The 18291-nt window shown below is 38.3% G+C and overlaps 1 protein-coding gene across 3 annotated transcripts in view; it reads right to left on the reverse strand.

The window, feature by feature from the left end:
• Positions 1–1411: 1411 nt before the first annotated feature.
• The window catches only part of LOC147569107 (WAT1-related protein At1g09380-like), a 43196-nt gene continuing 26316 nt past the window's right edge, over positions 1412–18291 (reverse strand). For all 3 annotated transcript variants that reach the window (XM_086655558.1, XM_086655557.1, XM_086655556.1), the window contains 5 exons: positions 9721–9837; positions 9406–9643; positions 2090–2269; positions 1850–2001; positions 1412–1764 (listed from right to left, as the gene is read on the reverse strand). In XM_086655558.1, coding sequence (XP_086511684.1) covers positions 1626–1764; positions 1850–2001; positions 2090–2269; positions 9406–9643; positions 9721–9837 — 826 coding nt within the window. In that variant the 3' untranslated portion in view covers positions 1412–1625. The remainder of the gene's footprint in view (positions 1765–1849; positions 2002–2089; positions 2270–9405; positions 9644–9720; positions 9838–18291) is intronic.

Here is an 18291-nt window from a genome sequence, read left to right on the forward strand (position 1 = left end):
AAGTTATTGTCAGCAAAAGCAAAAGGGTAAGAGTTCAGAGAAAATAAACATCCTAGCTTACCAATATGCAATGATGAAAGTTGAGAACTGAAATCTTCTAGGGGTGGTGATCTGGATGTTCTAGTTCCCAGGAAATGTAGAATGGGCCACTCCATAAGAATTTCTTGAATCATTGGAACTAATTCTAGTTGTATCCTGGAGATATCATCTTGTGCCATTTGGATCTGCAATGGAGAAAATGTTGACATTTCAAGTGCAGCAATCCTCAAGTTGGTAAAGTATATAAGCTTCCTCTCAGTTTCTATACAGCTGCAGGAACCTTGACAAATACTTAATGCATATAAACTTAAAATAATGTCACTCCTTGTTAGCATTAGCTGTACTTGCGAACTTGTGGAAGGGAAACTAGTACCTGTCCGTTGATGTTTATCAAATAGCGTAATAGCAAAATTATGTCCAAGGCAGACTTGAACATCATTTTTGCAACTTGAGATGTAGACTGAACCACAATGCATGTATTGATATTAATATTCAATTGTGAATCCAATCTTTGTATGCTTTTACACGGAACAAGGAACTTTAGATAATTTTCTATCACATTCAGAACTTTGCTCCACTTGCCAGCTTTATTGCATAGAGAATGAAGAGATAAGAGCATCTCAGTTGAGAATTTTCTGATTTTTGTGATCTGTTAATTCCTTCTTCCAGGCAGTATCAACTCCAAGTTGTGATACATGGATTGCTGCTACTGACGAACTATATCCAGTTTCCAATATCTTCAGCAAGCGAGGGACGACTTCTTCGAACGAAATCATTGGCACACCAACAAGATTTTCTTAGAAAATTGCCAAAGAAGACCTGCCAAGTTTCTGATTGATACTACTAATGCATCTTAACACTTCAAAAAGTATCTCACAATCATAATTCGACAAATCCAAGCCAGAGCTAGCAAATTCATCGAATACGCCACAAGATCCTAACAAAGAGAAAAACCCGAGTACTTGTAGGGTTTGCTATATACCCTTCTCCTATAGGAACCACATCAGTATTCCCTAGCTTTACAGCAAGACAAACTCTGAAAAGCTTTACGTTCCCATTTAAGGAAATAAAATGCAGATTTACTAGTCAAAATTTTGTTTCATGCTGCTGTAATTGAGCTGAATATATTTCTCAACGGTTTACTCAGGTTGAGCATTACTAGAATATATCTAACCTCACAATGTTAAGCCACAATAACTACCTCGGAAATTGAATAGACTGTTAGTAATATCATTGCATTTGTCACCACACAATTTAGGAATATCAGTCCACCGACTAGCTGAGGTGAAATAGGCTCACTCCCGGCTTCTATCAATAGCTCTACAAGAGGAAACTTCACATGAAGAATGACAAAATAATGAAAGTAGGTGGATTGAACAAAATGCCATTTTTCATTGTTTCCTTCTATGTATTGTAATTTTTCTAAATTTGTCCTGAGAAGTTAATCTTACACTCAAAAGTTTTTCGTCTAACGTTTTGCACTACCTAAAAGAAAAAGAAAAAAAAAAGACAAGAAGAGGAAGGGTAACTGCTAAACTATGCACGTTATAGTTTGTACTTTTCTAAATTTGTCGTGACCAGTTAATCTATACTAACTCCGCCGGTGCTTGTACTTCTTCCATTTGTTGTAAAGGTTGTTCTGCAAGAATTCGCTGCCTCTCTTCTCTCCACAATCCCCATTGGACTAGTGAAAAGCCCAATATGATCAGTAATGATGCCAAGAAGCTGTAAACAATAATTTATATACATTTAGTACTTAATTTTAGATAAAGAAAAATATATAATGAGATGTTAAGTCTTATTAACTTACTTGCCAAAAAATATTAGATGGTTCTGGAGTAACCATTGGCCAATTGCTACAAAAATATGCATCAACGGAGTGAAGCTGGATACATAGAGTGTGCCTCTTGCTATAATGCACTGAGTCGTAAAAAAAGAGGCTAAAGAAGATCCAATGAGTCCCTACATTTATTTAAATAAGTATCATCAATTTCTGGACAGTAATAAGTAATTAGATATTTATTATTAAAATATAAGTAAGAAAACTTACACCATAAACCGCTGGAATCCATCGTAAGAGAGACAAATATCGAATGGGAGACGACAAAGACCAGTCGTCCGCATGGCGCTCCACACTCACCGCAATTATCCCACTAATGAATACTCCAAAAAATCCCGTCACAGCAGTCGTCGTGAACGGTTGGTTAAACGTGGTGGTTCCCATCTTCCGCTAAAACCAACAACAAGTTAAAGTTTAGTACCCATAGGCGTCGGAGCCAGGCCTGCATCCCACCCCTAGTGATGGAGACCATCAACATGGGCCTCACGACCGAACTAGTTAGAGGGCCTCATGGTCGAGTCCATTAGGGTTAGAGGTTAGAAGTTTCCATGTTTTAGTATTTCCTACTAAGTCTAGGTTTAGAAGTTTCTATGTTTGAGTATCTTTGATATTTAGGAATCCTAGTTTGAGTCTATCTAGAAGTGTCTAAGTTCCTATACAAGGAAGTCAGGTTTGTCCTTGTTATTCAGATTAGAAAATATTATCAACCAAGTTTATTATTAATCAGGTTTAACGTTTTGTTCTTTACTTTATCAGTTTATTTACGTATTTTATCAGTTTATTTACGTATTTTATCAGCTTATTTGTTGTAAATCTGAACACTTCATTCATTGAAAAACTGCTGCCTTTATAGGCTTACAGACTCCACTTTCTTCTCAACCACTCACCCACTCTCAACTACTCACAAGACACTACCACTTATCCACTAACTACGTACTTGACCAAAAGAATAGGACTAGACTAAAACAGAATAAGACTTCTTCAACTCACAACTGAATTACTTAATTGACCTTAACAACTAAATATGATTTTGAATCACTTCTCAACACTCCCCCTTGATTCAAAATCTAGGACACCAAGACGACTCATAAAGTAATTATGTTTTCCTTGAGGTAGTGCTTTAGTTAGAATATCTGCAACTTGTTCTTCCGTGCTGCAATGCGTTAGCTTGACTAATTCCTTACCAACCAGTTCCCGAATGAAGTGATGTCGCAAGTCTATGTGTTTCGATCTCCCATGAAATACTGGATTTTTGGTCATTGCAATTGCAGATAGATTATCACAGAAAATCTCAGTTGCATCTTCTTGCTTTTGATGAAGATCATCAAGCAATTTTCTCAGCCATAATGCTTGACATGCTGAAGCTGCTGCAGCAACATACTCTGCTTCTGATGATGACAATGCAACGGACGATTGTTTCTTTGAGCTCCACGTAATAGCAGCTGATCCAAGAGTAAAAAAGTTTCCAGAGATACTCTTTCTATTATCCAAAGATCCAGCCCAATCACTATCTGAAAAACCACATAGTGTGAAATTAATATTATGTGTGTACCATAACCCATAGGTCGTAGTTCCAGAAATGTAGCGCAAGACTCTTTTGGCTGCTCCAAGATGATGCTTTGTAGGAGTATGCATGAATCTCGAAATGACCCCAACACAGTAGGCAATATCTGGGCGAGTTTGAGTCAAATAAATCAAACCCCCAACTAAGCTCCTAAAATAACTCCCATCTGCTTCTTCAGTACCGTCAACAAGTTGAAACTTCTCATTCACATTCATAGGAGTACTCACTGTTTTGCAATTGGTCATGTTGAATCGTTTGAGAAGATCAGCAGTATACTTGCGTTGTGAAATGAAAATTCCATTTTTTTCCTGTTTCACTTCAATTCCAAGAAAATAGTGGAGTAGGCCTAAGTCTGTCATTTCAAACTTATGCATCATGCAAGATCTAAACTCATTTATAAGAGAGTTAGAGGAACCCATATATATCATATCATCAACATATAGGCAAACTACCAAGAAATCAGATTGATGTTTCTTCACATATAAAGTAGGTTCATTCTTACTTCTCTCATACCCATTTTCTCTGAAATATGAGTCGATTTTGCTGTACCATGCTCGTGGAGCTTGTTTGAGCCCATAAAGTGCTTTGTTTGGCCTATAAACTTTGTTTTCTGCTCCTTTTACTATGAAACCATCTGGCTGGTCTACATACACTTCTTCTTCCAAGTCGCCATTGAGAAATGCGGACTTTACATCGAACTGATAAACCTCCCATTTGAGTTGTGCAGCCAATGCCAATATAGTTCTCACTGTTTCGAAACGAGCAACAGGTGAAAAAGTTTCTTCAAAGTCAATTCCTTCTTTTTGTGAGTATCCTTTCGCTACTAATCTGGCTTTATACTTTTGCACACTACCATCGGCATCATACTTTGTTTTGAATACCCATTTCAAGCCAATAATGTTCCTGCCTTTTGGTAAATCCACCATGTTCCATGTTCCATTCTTCCATATAGCTGCCAACTCCTCTTGCATTGCATCTCTCCATTCCTTTTTCTTCACTGCCTCCTGAAAGCAAGTTGGATCTGCACCAAATAAAGCAAAAGTACAAGTTTCATAGATTTCTGCAAGTGACCTGAACTTTCGTGGAGGAGTCTCATCTGAATCCTCTTAGTCAGGTACTATTGGGCTACTACTGCCGCTGGTATTATTGTTATTTGAGTGCTCTGCTGCAACAATTGATGGTTGATCCACTGCTTCATTTTGAGTTTCTTCTTCTAAGAATTCAGCTGACTTGTTGTCACTTTTCCATTGCCAACACGAGGTTTCGTCAAACTGCACATCTCTTCTAATAATGAGCTTGCAAGTTGTGGGATTATACAAACGAAAAGCTTTCGATTGTGAGCAATAACCAACAAAAATGCATTTTTCAGATTTCCCATCAAGCTTATGACGTAAGTGAGGATTCACTAGTGCATATGCTATAGAACCAAAAATTCTCAGATGAGTCACCGATGGTTTTCTACCTTTCCACGCCTGAAATGGTGTCTGATTCATAACTGCTCTAGTAGGAGAAATATTCAGCAAGTAGACAGCAGTACTAACCGCTTCAGCCCAAAATTCATTTGGAAGATTTTGACACTTCAACATGCTTCTTGCCATCTCTACTACTGTTCGGTTCTTCCTCTCCGCAATCCCGTTCTGTTCTGGAGTATAGGGTGTTGTCAATTCCCTCTGAATGCCATGAGTTTCACAGAATACATTAAACTCTTGAGATAGAAATTCTCCCCCTCTATCTGTACGAAGAACCTTTATTTTGCTACCACTCTGATTTTCAACCAAAGCTTTAAATTTCTTGAAACTTTCAAATGTTTCTGATTTGAACTTCAAAAAATATACCCAACTCATGCGGCTATAATCATCAGTAAACAGTAGAAAATATCGACTTCCACTAAGGGACTCTGTATGCATAGGTCCACACAAGTCTGCATGAATGAGTTCAAGACAGCTAGAGGCTCTCCAAGACTTTCCTACCAGAAAAGAACGTCTATGTTGTTTTCCATATATGCAACCTTCACATACATTATCAACTGATTCTAATTTTGGCAGACCAACAACCATCTCATTTTGACACAACAACCTTAACCCAGACATGTTTAAGTGCCCATATCGCAAATGCCACAACTTAGATTCGTCCTCATGTTTTTGTCTAACAATTAAAGCATGATTAATATCAGAAGTTTTAAGAGGAAACATCCTATTTGCTGTCATGTGAATTTTGGCTAAAACATGACCAGATTTTTTGCAAGTAATGACACACATTCCATCATCAAATAAGACAGAGAATCCACTATCCATCATTTGACCAACACTTAACAGGTTATGAGCCAAACTAGGAGCAAACAAGACATTTTGAATTAGTTTTGTTTTACCTTGACTAGTGTGAACAGCAACATTGCCTTTACCTTCTACTTGTATTTGTTTGTTGTCACCAAGCCAAATCTGTTTTTTGTTAGTCTCATCTAACTCTTTAAAAGATGACTTTTTCCCAGTCATATGATGAGAGCATCCACTATCCACAAACCACACACTTGATTCTTCTTCGGTTGAAGAAGAATGAGCCATAAAAAGCATACCTTCTTCCTCTTCCTGCTCTGCATACTGAGCTTGTTGATTGTTCTGCCAACAGTTGGCAGTGTAATGGCCAAATTTTAAACATTTGAAACATTGCACTTCCCTGTTCCAACCTGTCCGGCCTCTGCCTCTGCCTCTACCTCCTCGGCCTCTGCCTCTAAAGCCTCCTCTACCACTTCTTTGTGCTCCTTGTTCTACTGGTTGCTCTTGTTGTGTTAAGTTTTCTTTCGCTTGAAAAGCTTGATCTTCATTTTTCTCCAATGACTTATTGATTCTTGATTCATGAGCTTGCAGTGAGCCCATTAATTCATCAAAAGAAAATACGGATAAGTCTTTTGATTCCTCGATTGCTGCGACCACATGATCAAACTTAGATGACAAACTCCTTAAGACTTTTTCGACAATGATTTTGTCACTAACTTCTTCTCCATATGCTTTCATCTGACTTACAATTCCAGTAACTCTTGAAAGATACTCTTGCACCAATTCATTATTTTTCATTAGCAACGTCTCAAACTCTCCGCGAAGAGTTTGCAATTTCACAATAATCACCTTAGAACTGCCTTGAAATTCCTTTTTTAATGTCTCCCATGCCTCTTTCGAAGTGTTTGCTGAGACAATGCGAGAAAAGATCGTGTCATTCACTGCATGTTGAATGAAAAACAATGCTTTAGCGTCCTTCCTTTTATTTTGTCGCAATCTCTCATCTTCTTCTTGATCTGGATCTTCCACATCAGGAAATCCATATTCAACCAAATCCCATAAATCTTGTGACTTGAATAAGGTTTTCATTTTGATACTCCAAAACTCATACTTCTCCCCAGTGAAAATAGGAATAAGTGGAGATGATGACGAACCAGATCCAGATTGTGCAAATGCCATAGCTTAATACTCTCTCTTTCTTAGTTTTATTTTCTCACACTTACGATTTCAAACCCAGCTGAAGGAACCTGCTCTGATACCACAATGTTGTAAATCTGAATACTTCATTCATTGAAAAACTGCTGCCTTTATAGGCTTACAGACTCCACTTTCTTCTCAACCACTCACCCACTCTCAACTACTCACAAGACACTACCACTTATCCACTAACTACGTACTTGACCAAAAGAATAGGACTAGACTAAAACAGAATAAGACTTCTTCAACTCACAACTGAATTACTTAATTGACCTTAACAACTAAATATGATTTTGAATCACTTCTCAACATTATTTACATATCTTATCATTGTTATAATGGTGGGTTCCATTACTTTTACGCTTCCGCAACAATCTACATCAGCTGGTATTTAGAGCTTAAAGAATCTGGGAACAAAAGATGATATTTTTTTTCATGGATACATCTCTCCTTAAATGCTGGAAATATTTTCCACGTTTAGGTTGAGACCTCTTTCGAGATTCAAAACAATTCTATGTTGATTGAAACGATCAAGAAAAAATTAATATTGTTTCCAAAATTCCTCTATTCGACGGTCAATATCATATAGATTTTTGGATTCAACGGATAGAGGATTGGTTCATAAATCGAGATGTACATGTCGAAAATTAGGTTTTTGTCATGGAACAACATATGTCCCAAAGAATTCATGAACAATTCAATGCAATGCAATGAAGACAGAAAACGGTTGAAAATATAATAGCTACTGGTTTTGATAGTGATGGTAATCTATTTCCATTATCGTTTGGGGTAGAAAAACTGATATTTGGATGTGGTCGTTATCTGAACTTCATAAAGTTATTCTTGGACCTGGTGATAAACCCATGACTGTCGTCAACTACAAAGGAGAAAAGAAGCAATTCGCATCTAAGGAGATTTCGTTAATGGTTAAGATGCGTGAAATTGTAGAGGCCTTTCTTGGTATATCAATAAAGAATGTTGTTGTCAGTGTCCATGCTTACTTCAATGATTCTAAGCAACAAGAGACAAAAGATGTTGGCGTGATTGCTGGTCTTAATGTATTGAGAATCATCAATGAACCCACAACTGTTGTTATTGCTTATGGTCTTGATAAGAAAGCATCAACTGTTGGCGAGAAGCAGGTTTTGATCTTTGATCTTGGTGGTACTTTTGATGTCTCTTTGCTCACCATTGAAGAAGGTATTTTCGAAGTGAAAGCAACTGCTAGAGATAACCATCTTAGAGGAGAAGATTTTGATAACATGATGGTGAATCTTCTTCTGCAGGAATTTAAGAGGAAGCACAAGAAAGATATAAGTGAAAATTCTAGTGCTTCCGAAGATTGAGAACAACTTGTGAGAGGGCAAAAAGAATGCTATCATCAACTGCCCAAGCCACAATCGAGTTTGATTCTTTATATCTGGGTGTTGATGTTTGTAACACCATTACCCGTGCTAGGTACGAGGAATTGACCATTGATCTCTTTAGGAAGTGTATGGATCCACTTGAGAAGTGTTTGAGAATTTCTAAGATGGATAAAAATATTGTTCATAATATTGTTCTAACGGGTGCTTTTGTCGCGAAGGACTTAGAGATTTTCATGGCTATGACAGATAACAACTTAGTTGCGTTAGCTGAAGAGCATTTCTCTTTTGTTATCGATCTCTTTTGTCGTTCGATGAGAATTACAAAGGCATATGATCTTATGCAAGAGATTGGTGTAGACGTTGATACCTGTCATATGTTCGATAAATTGATCCTTCGAGTTCTTGACACGACAACTTATGTTAGAGTTTTATTTTATACGCTTCACGAAGATGAATGTGGAAAGATAATTCAAGTTGTTCTTAGGTGGGAAGAAACAGAGAGAGTGATGAAGTGGATGAAGAAATTCAAGGTTGATTTTTCCATACAATGTTATGTGGTGTTTGTAATCTTCTTCATCAAACTAAAAAATGACGGGAGATGTCACAATTTGTTTTTGCAATATGGGATTGAAGCTAGTGATTAGTCCAAGTGGGTGTCCTTCGAACACAATGTAAATTTTGTGCGAAGTGGAAATTAAGGATCGCATTGTTGAGTCTCACTGGAGGGCAAGTTTGTTCTCGGACGAGGGGTATGATGGAGACCATCAACATGGGCCTCACGGCGGAACTAGTTAGAGGGTCTCATGATCGAGTTCATTAGGGTTAGAGTTTAGAAGTTTCCATGTTTTAGTATTTCCTACTAAGTCTAGGTTTAGAAGTTTTTATGTTTAAGTATCTTTGATATTTAGGAATCCTAGTTTGAGTTTATCTAGAAGTGTCTAAGTTCCTGTAAAAGGAAGTCAGGTTTGTCCTTGTTATTATTAATCAGGTATATCGTTTTGTTCTTTATTTTATCAGTTTATTTACATATTTTATCATTGTTATAATGGTGGATTCTATTACTTTTACGCTTCCGCAACAATCTATATCACTTAATAATAACGAAAAAAAAAGTAAAACTCTTACCAAAATAATAATCCATGCGGCCTGGGAGATGCAACTGCCAATTACTAATATGGTGCCCTCCCAACTTTGCTTATCTAGGTTCGTCAAACTTTTTACGAAGTACGGCCATATGATGCCTGACCGGATGTTGATTTGAGGGCCCTTATATAATGTGGTAATCGTGCCTCCAACAATGACTACCACAGTCCCCACTATTTTTGCTACCCCACTTCTAGTAGTATATTCGAACTTCTCTTGCCTAAGTATAAAAAGAAAAATAATTAGATACTAAACATAATTATTTAATGAAAAAGAATATGTAGATAACTATTTAACCTGAATATCACGCTCATCACAAAGGTGACTCCAGGCAACATGTTCGCTATAGCAGACGCGATAGTCGGGGTGGTATACATTAGACCAAGTGTATATAGACACTGGTTGCCTGCAACCCTACATATCAATCAAGTATTCAACCGTAAATGATTTTGCAACTTGAAAATACAATATAGGAATGGTTTTCAACTTGAAGGACAAACTAAAAAATATCTCACTTATGTAGTGAGCTCATTACAAAAAGTGGCGACAAACAAAAAATGTTTGTTAAACGGAATCCCATCGTACAAAGTAACAATTGCTAACACTTGACTTACACTTCACTTTCTTTCTACACTAATTTTGTGAAAAGTAAACACCTTACACCATCACCATCAGTTTTCTAGTACTTTCCTTCAAAGTGATGCAGGTGGGAAAATTACATTAGTTTATTGTAGAGAAAAGAAAACGGACTGTTAAGTTTATGGCCATCCAACTCAAAACCAATTGGCAATGAGTGGAGAGGACCTTGACCTTATATTCTTGGTTACTAGAATCCCATTGTCCAATGTGGGACTATTCTCACACGCCCCCTCACGTGTAGGGTTCTTTCACCCTAACACGTGTATTTCTTCGGGCGACGTGGAGCACGTGTGGCTTTTTACCTATCACGTGTGGACCTAGCTCTGATACCATGTTAAGTTTGTGGCCATCCAACTCAAAACCAATTGGCAATGAGTGGAGAGGACCTTGACCTTATATTCTTGGTTACTAGAATCCCATTGTCCAATGTGGGACTATTCTCACACGGACTAGGCGCCAAACCATTCCTAAACACTTGTTGATAAGTTGACACAAATTGGGGAAGAATCATCCCTGAGCAACGATATCTTGAACAAAGTGAAATTCAACCTTAGTGTGCTTTGCTCTTGCATGGAAGACAAGATTAGAAGCCAATTGATCGGCATCCGTATTATCACAAAAGAGGATAAATGCTGTAGAGGGAATAATCTCAAGCTCATTTAGCAAATAGGTCAGCCATAAGACCTCTGAGGTCCCAGACCACAGAGGCTTATACTCTGCGTCACCAGCAGACTTGGCTACTATATGTTGTTATTTGGACGACCATGAAACGAAGGTATCTCCAAGAAAAATGCAAAAATTTGAGTAAAGCATCCATCCTAACTGGAATCTGAATGTGTTGTGAGGAGCTCAAACCTCCCTTAACAATAGTGTACTAGATCCAAAAGTCTCACATAAGTTAGAAATGTATCACTAGTTGAAAATGGGTGGAGTGAGAAGAATAAATTAATTGGGCAACATAGTTACCCCAAAGGATATATCTAGTCGAGCAAGGTTTAATATTATAAAGACCCAACTAAGATGCGATACTCAAAGAGGTTAAAGTCGAGTACAAGTAGGTACTAGAGTAGCACATTTTTCATTTGAAACTAGAGTAGCACATGATTTGCTAACAAGTAAACTAACCTTGTCCAAAAGTTTCAGGGTGTATTTCTTTTGTGTCGACTCCAAGGGAAAGTTAGCGGTTTGCACCTCAATGCCTAAGAAGAAGCTCAACTTGCCCAAATTCTAGACAAATAGCATCAATGATGGAGGCTAGAAGCAACGAAGAAGTACAATCATGTGTTCCCATTTGTGAATAAAACATGGAGGGATCAACATCACTTTTTTAAAAACCAGATTGAAGAAGAAACTCACTAGAAACTAGGCAATGTGTGCCTGCTTGAAACATAGAGTGACCACTTTAAATGAAAGACATGATCAGTAAGAATGGGACCAGATGATTGCTGCTTAAGAAGTCATCCATTTCTAACAACCATGGTAAGAACCTCCCTAATTGTTATAGCCTTCACGACCGGAATGAAAATTTCATGAAAATCAAGTCCTCTTGTTGATGAAACACCTTTGCCATTAGCCAAGCATAATGCCTCCCAGTCGAGCCATTCGCTTTCTGTTTAAGTTTGTACACTCATTTAGATGCTACAATATTCATAGAAGTGTCAAAAGGAACCAAGTCCCACGTATGGTTCTTCTGTAATGCTTCAAATTTAGACTCCACTAATGATATTAGTAGGTCCTTTGTAAGAAGAAGGTTCCTTAGGCAGGTGTTTATGGATATATAGGCAGCAGGAAGAGGATGGAAAATTCAAAAGTGACGTACAAAGTCTGAAAGATACATAGGCCGAGAGTCCCCATTAGAGATCTAGTGACCACTCTTGTAGCAGGTACCAAGAGAACAGATTTAGCATCAGGTGTATAGAAGGTACAGTAGATGACTCAGTGGAGTGTGTTGGAGTTTCAATTTGAGTATCTAGTGGTAGACTCTTAAAAGAAGAGTTGTTGTTCCTTGATGGTAATAATATAAGCAGTTTCAGAAACAACAAGTATGGATCAAAACATCTAACTCCTTATGATGAACAGTAAAAACTGAAGATACAGACTTAGCTGATGTGGGGCTCAATTTGTTTTCCTTGTAAGCTCCGAAATAGAGATGAAACAAGCAACCAATAACTCTGTGAGCAGAGTAGTCAGGTGGAACACCATATAAAATCTCATAAGGTGTTTTATGTTCCAATGCAGTCTAACATTATCTTCTTTGGCACATTGGCCTGAAATAATAAGCTGATGCAGGGGCTTAATTTGTTTTCCTTATAAGCTATGTTCTGTTTAGGAGTTGATGACATTAGTAGTTATGATGAATGTCACATTCATCAAAAAATCGCGTGAAGGTTCCTTCGGATATTTCGCAAGCACCATCAATCTGAATGCCCTGATTTTAAAGATATGAAGGCAAAGAATTGTTTGTTTCAGGCTATCGATCGATCAATTCTGGAAACTATTTTAAACAAAGATACATCCAAAAGTATTTGGGATTCTTTGAAGCAGAAATATCAAGGGACAACACGAGTTCAACGAGCACAACGACAAGTTCTTCAAAAGGAGTTCGAGTTGCTAAACATGAAAGTAGGTGAGTCTGCGAATGAATACTTTGCTCCTACACTTGCCGTCGTTAATAAGTTGCGAGCAAATAAAGGCAAGATGGATGATGTAGCAGTTATTGATAAGATCTTGAGGTCTATGACACCCAAATACGATTATGTGGTGTGTTCTATTGAGGAATCAAATGACTTGGATGCACTTACAATTGATGAGTTACAAAGTAGCTTGTTAGTACATGAGCAACGTATGAAATCTCATGTGATTGAAGAGCAAGAATTGAAGGCTAATGCCGGGGAATCTTTTGGAGTAAGGGGACGAGGTCGTGGCGGAATACGAGGACAAGGTCGTGGAAGAGGAGGCAGACACAATTTTGACAAATCCACCATTAAATGCTTTGGCTGCCATAAGTTTCGACTATGCCCAAGCAAGGAGACTGAAACAAGAGCCCACTATGCTGAAAATAATGAAGAAATGTTGCTCAGGCCATACGTAAATAATGACAAAGAAGAAATGTTGCTCATGCAGACTGAAACAAGAGCACACTATACTGAAACAAGAACACACTATGCTGAAAATGACGAAGAAATGATGCTCATGGCGTACGTAAACAATTACAAAGAAAATGATGTAGAGTTGTGGTTCCTCAACTCTGGTTGCAGCAATCACATGTGTGGCAAACGAGAGCTTTCCTCAGACTTCGATGGAAATTTCAGGGAGAAAGTGAAACTTGGAGATGATTCCAGCATGGATGTTATGGGTAAAGGCAATGTACGAATGCTAGTGAATGGATTTGTACATATTATCACCGGTATGTTTTATATTCCAGGATTGAAGAACAACTTGCTAAGCATTGGCCAATTAGCGGAGGAGAGACTTGCAATCCTTATACAACAAGGAATGTGTAAAATATATCACCCAGAGATAGGACTAATAATAGAGATCACAATTTCCTCAAATTGGATGGTCAAACTGTTTGCTCGAACACAAGTGAAGAAAGAAGCTTGTTTTAGCTCTTTCACAGAAAATCCAGCTTGGCTTTGGCATTGCAGGCACGGTCATCTAAGTTTTAGTGGTCTGAAGACTCTTCAAGAAAAGGGAATGGTGCAAGGTCTGCGACATCTTGAAACATCGCCAAGTATATGCAAAGATTGCTTAGTAGGTAAGCAACGAAGAGATCTGTTTCCTAAAGAAAGCACATGGAGAGCCTCCCAAATTCTTGAACTCATCCACGCAGATATATGTGGGCCAATCAGTCCTATGTCCAACAGTAACAAAAGGTATGTACACAGCTTTATTGATGACTATAGTCGTAAACTTTGGGTATATATGTTGGTTGAAAAATCAGAAGCATTTCTCACTTTCAAGAAATTCAGGAGTCGTGTTGAAAAAGAAGCATATTTGAGTATAAAAGGGCTTCGGATAGATCATGGAGGTGAATTCACATCAATTGAATTCACTGGGTTCGGTAAAGATAATGGTATCCGAAGGCAACTAACGACCGCATACAGTTCACATCAATTGAATTCACTGGGTTCGGTAAAGATAATGGTATCCGAAGGCAACTAACGACCGCATACAGTCCACAACAAAATGGCATTGCAGAAAGGAAGAACCTGACCATTATGAATATGGTCCGTTGTATGCTTTCAGAGAAGAAAATTCCCAAGACATTTTGGCCTGAAGTTGTAAATTGGGCGGTTCATGTTCTCAATAGAAGCCTGACACTTGCAGTGAAGAACAAAACTCCAGAAGAAGCATGGCGTGGAATCAAACCTTCTGTTGATCACTTCAGAGTGTTTGGGTGTATATCTCATGCTCATGTTCCTGACTGCAAACGGGCAAAACTTGATGATAATAGTGTCAAATGCGTTCTACTTGGAGTCAGTGAGGAATCAAAAGCATATAGATTATTTGATCCTGTCTCTCTAAAAATAATAATAAGTAGAGATGTGGTATTTGAAGAAGATAACAACTGGGAATGGGATCAAAGACATAAGAATGTTTTTACAAACCCTAAACTTGAGGGACGATGGCGAGTTAACTGTTGGAGATGAGGAAAAAGTGTTGGAATCGGAGCCTATTTATGATCAGTTTTATTAGTCAAAGTCAGAAGATGGACACACCATTGTATTCGTCTCGTCGAGCTCTTCAATTTAGAGTCCAGAATCACTCAAATCCGATTTCGGATGAATGAGATATGCTTGATCAAAATTTTGATGGGGTTATGACTTGATTTAGGCGATTGGTGGGAACACTTCAGGATCATCCAAGGGATGACGTTTAGTCCGCCCTTTGCACACAAGATCTAACAGATCTTATTGCAACCGTCGCCTCCCTTAAGCCAACTGTCACCAATAGTGTCCTAAATCCAACAGACACGTCCCTAAAGCATGTATCCGTTCAATTCCTATTTATTTGACTCAAAACATCTCCGAATTAAGATCTGTTTTTTTCATTACATTGGTACTTGTTAAAGAGTCCATTCCAGAGCACTTAGAAAAGATAGTCAGTTCAAGTTAATGGGTCAATCTCTTCCAAGAAGTTCATATTACTTATAAGAGTTCGCCAGATTTTCGATAACAAGACGTACCATCTATACTTCGAAAGTGTACTCCGTTTTATCCTGGGAGACAAACGCCATTACTGTTGGTACTATATACAGGGTGTATATTGTCTTAAGGTAAGCGGTATCCTCGACTCGGAGTTAGTAAATCTTCTTACTATTTTCTTTATTTATTTATTTTTCTTTCAGTTTTGCTTGATCCAAAGACATAAATCTAGTATCTGGACAACCAGAATACATTAATATGATTTTCTCTAAGAATATATTCTTAACGATAAATTTTATGGTCTATCTCTCATTGATAGAATGAATAACCAAGTCTATCAAGACAAGATTATTGTGTTATAATGGAGCACCGTAAACAACAAAAAGAAGCTGAAGTCGATGAACATTCTGGAGTTGAAGAAAATGATGCTGCTGATCTTAGTATAGATGATGTTGCTGATCCTGACATTGAATAAAATGATGTTGCTGATTCGAATGAAGAAACTTCATCAAACTCAACTGAAAATTCTTCAATTGAACCTCGTGAAACAAGGCTGAGAAGACAACCTATTTGGATGAGGGATTATGTAAGTGGAGAAAGTTTATCGGAATAAGACATGGCACACTTTGCCATGTTTGTATCTGATGGCCCGATAATGTTTGAAGAAGCAGTAAAAGAAGCAAAATGGAGGAAAGCAATGGATACAGAGATTGAGTCTATAACTAAAAATGACACATGGGAATTGGCGAATCTACCTAACGGAGCAAAAAAGGTTGGAGTGAAATGGGTATACAAAACAAAACTTAACGGAAATGGTGAAGTTGAAAAGTACAAGGCACGCTTGGTTGCTAAAGGGTACACACAGAGACATGGTGTGGACTATACTGAAGTCTTTGCACCTGTGGCACGTTTGGAAACCATTCGTCTTGTTGTTTCTCTTGCAGCTCAAAAAGGGTGGACAATCTTTCAACTTGATGTAAAATTAGCCTTTCTCCATGGAGAACTAAATGAAGAAGTATTCGTTGAGCAACCGCCTGCCTATGTGAAGAAAGGAAATGAAGGAAAAGTATACAGGTTAAAAAAAGGCTTTATACGGGCTGAAACAAGCTCCACGAGCTTGGTATAGCCGAAGGAGGCTTTGTAAGATGTCCACATGGCATACACCTTGTTCGTCAAAACAGGAAAAGGAGGTAAAATTCTTATTGTTTGTCTCTATTGATGACTTAATATTTACATGCAACAATGAACTGATGTTTGCTCAGTTTAAAGATTCGATGATTCATGAATTCGACATGACAGACCTAAGAAAAATGAGTTATTTCCTCGGTATAGAAGTAGTGTAGAATTCAGAGAGTATTTTCATTTGTCAGAAGCGGTACACACATGAGGTGTTGAAAAGATTTAACATGGAGAACTGTAATTCAGTCCATAATCCAATTGTTCCAGGTTGCAAACTCATTAAAGATGAAAATGAGGTAAAAGTAGACAGCAATCGCTACAAACAAATAGTTGGTAGTCTAATGTATTTGACATTTTGACTGCTACCCGGCCTGACGTTATGTTTGTTCTAAGTTATTAGGATCCAACGGATCCTCCAAGGCCCGGCTATACTCGGCCACCCGAGTACCCGGTTGATTTAGTCATAGATAGTTATATAGTTAAGATTTAGTTTAGATCTTATAATTCAAATTTCAAATACTTGTATCCATCTATATATACTGTAATCACTTAACCAAATAATACAAGAGAAATCAGATTCAAATCTCTCTCTAACTCTATCTCTATCTCTCTCTCTCGGCTAACTATCTCTCTCTCCCTTCTCGGTTTTCTCTCTTAATTACAGAGGTACTAACCTCTTCACATGGTATAAGAGCTACCATTTTTTTTCATTGATTCATAATGACTAATCCTGGTGATACAACTTCTGAAACTAATCCAATCTCTGCTCAATCCAGTGTGGGTTTCGATGTCCATCATTCCGATTCTCCTACAACGGTTCTCATCACTCCACCTCTCTCTGGAGATAATTATTCATCATGGGCTCGTGCCATGAAAATGGCACTTCGAGCCAAAGATAAGTTGGGTTTCGTGGACGGTTCCATTCCCAAGCCATCTTCTCCAACCGACATTCATTCATGGGAACGATGCAACGACCTCGTTGCTAGTTGGATCATGAATTCGGTTGCTACTGATATTCGTTCTTCAATACTTTATGATGAAAGTGCTGCGGACATTTGGAGAAACTTGCATGATCGCTTTTTCCAAACTAATGCTCCGAAAATCTACCAACTCAAACGCGCCATTTCTAACCTCAAACAAGATGGTTCGGACGTTTCTTCATACTTTACTCAATTGAAATCTCTCCAAGATGAGCTACACTCTCTATTAGCTATTGAACCATGCGTTTGTGGCCACGGTAAGTCAATATTGGAACGCTCAAATCAAGAACGAGCAATGGAGTTCCTTGAAGGACTCCATGATCGTTTTTCGGCCATTAGGAGCCAAATTCTCTTGATGGATCCTTTCCCTTCCATTTTAAGAATCCATTCCCTCGTAAAGCAAGAGGAGGTTCAACAACATATTATTTCATCTCCTCTTCCCGGCGTAGAATCAGCTGCTCTTGCCGTCGGTCATTCCAATAGCAACTCTCGGGTTGACAAACCAAGAGGTAAGAGGCCTCGTCCTTACTGTGAACATTGCAAGAATCATGGTCACACCATCTCCACTTGCTATCAATTACATGGGTATCCTTCTCGCAATGGTCCACGTCCTCGACCTCAAGAACACTCCGGTCCACTTGCTGCCTCCATCGACACCATGGGAAGTTCATCTTCGGTGCCTTTAGCGACTTCTCTAAGTCCAGAACAGTACCAATCACTGCTTAACTTACTGGCCCAGCAACGATCTACTGAAGGCAACCATTCTGCAGGCACCTCATCGAATAGAAATGCTTCTGTTGGAACTCCGTCTACAGGCACCCCTGAGCCGAACATCAACCTAACAGGTATGAACTTCTCTTTTAACCCGTGGGTGATTGATTCGGGGGCAGCAAAGCATATTTGCTCGTCCCTCTCTCGTTTTT

This window comes from Eschscholzia californica, unplaced genomic scaffold, assembly GCF_041429995.1.
Source record: "Eschscholzia californica isolate CP2 unplaced genomic scaffold, dmEscCali1.0.p SCAF_1, whole genome shotgun sequence".
In the NCBI taxonomy this organism is placed as follows: domain Eukaryota; kingdom Viridiplantae; phylum Streptophyta; class Magnoliopsida; order Ranunculales; family Papaveraceae; genus Eschscholzia; species Eschscholzia californica.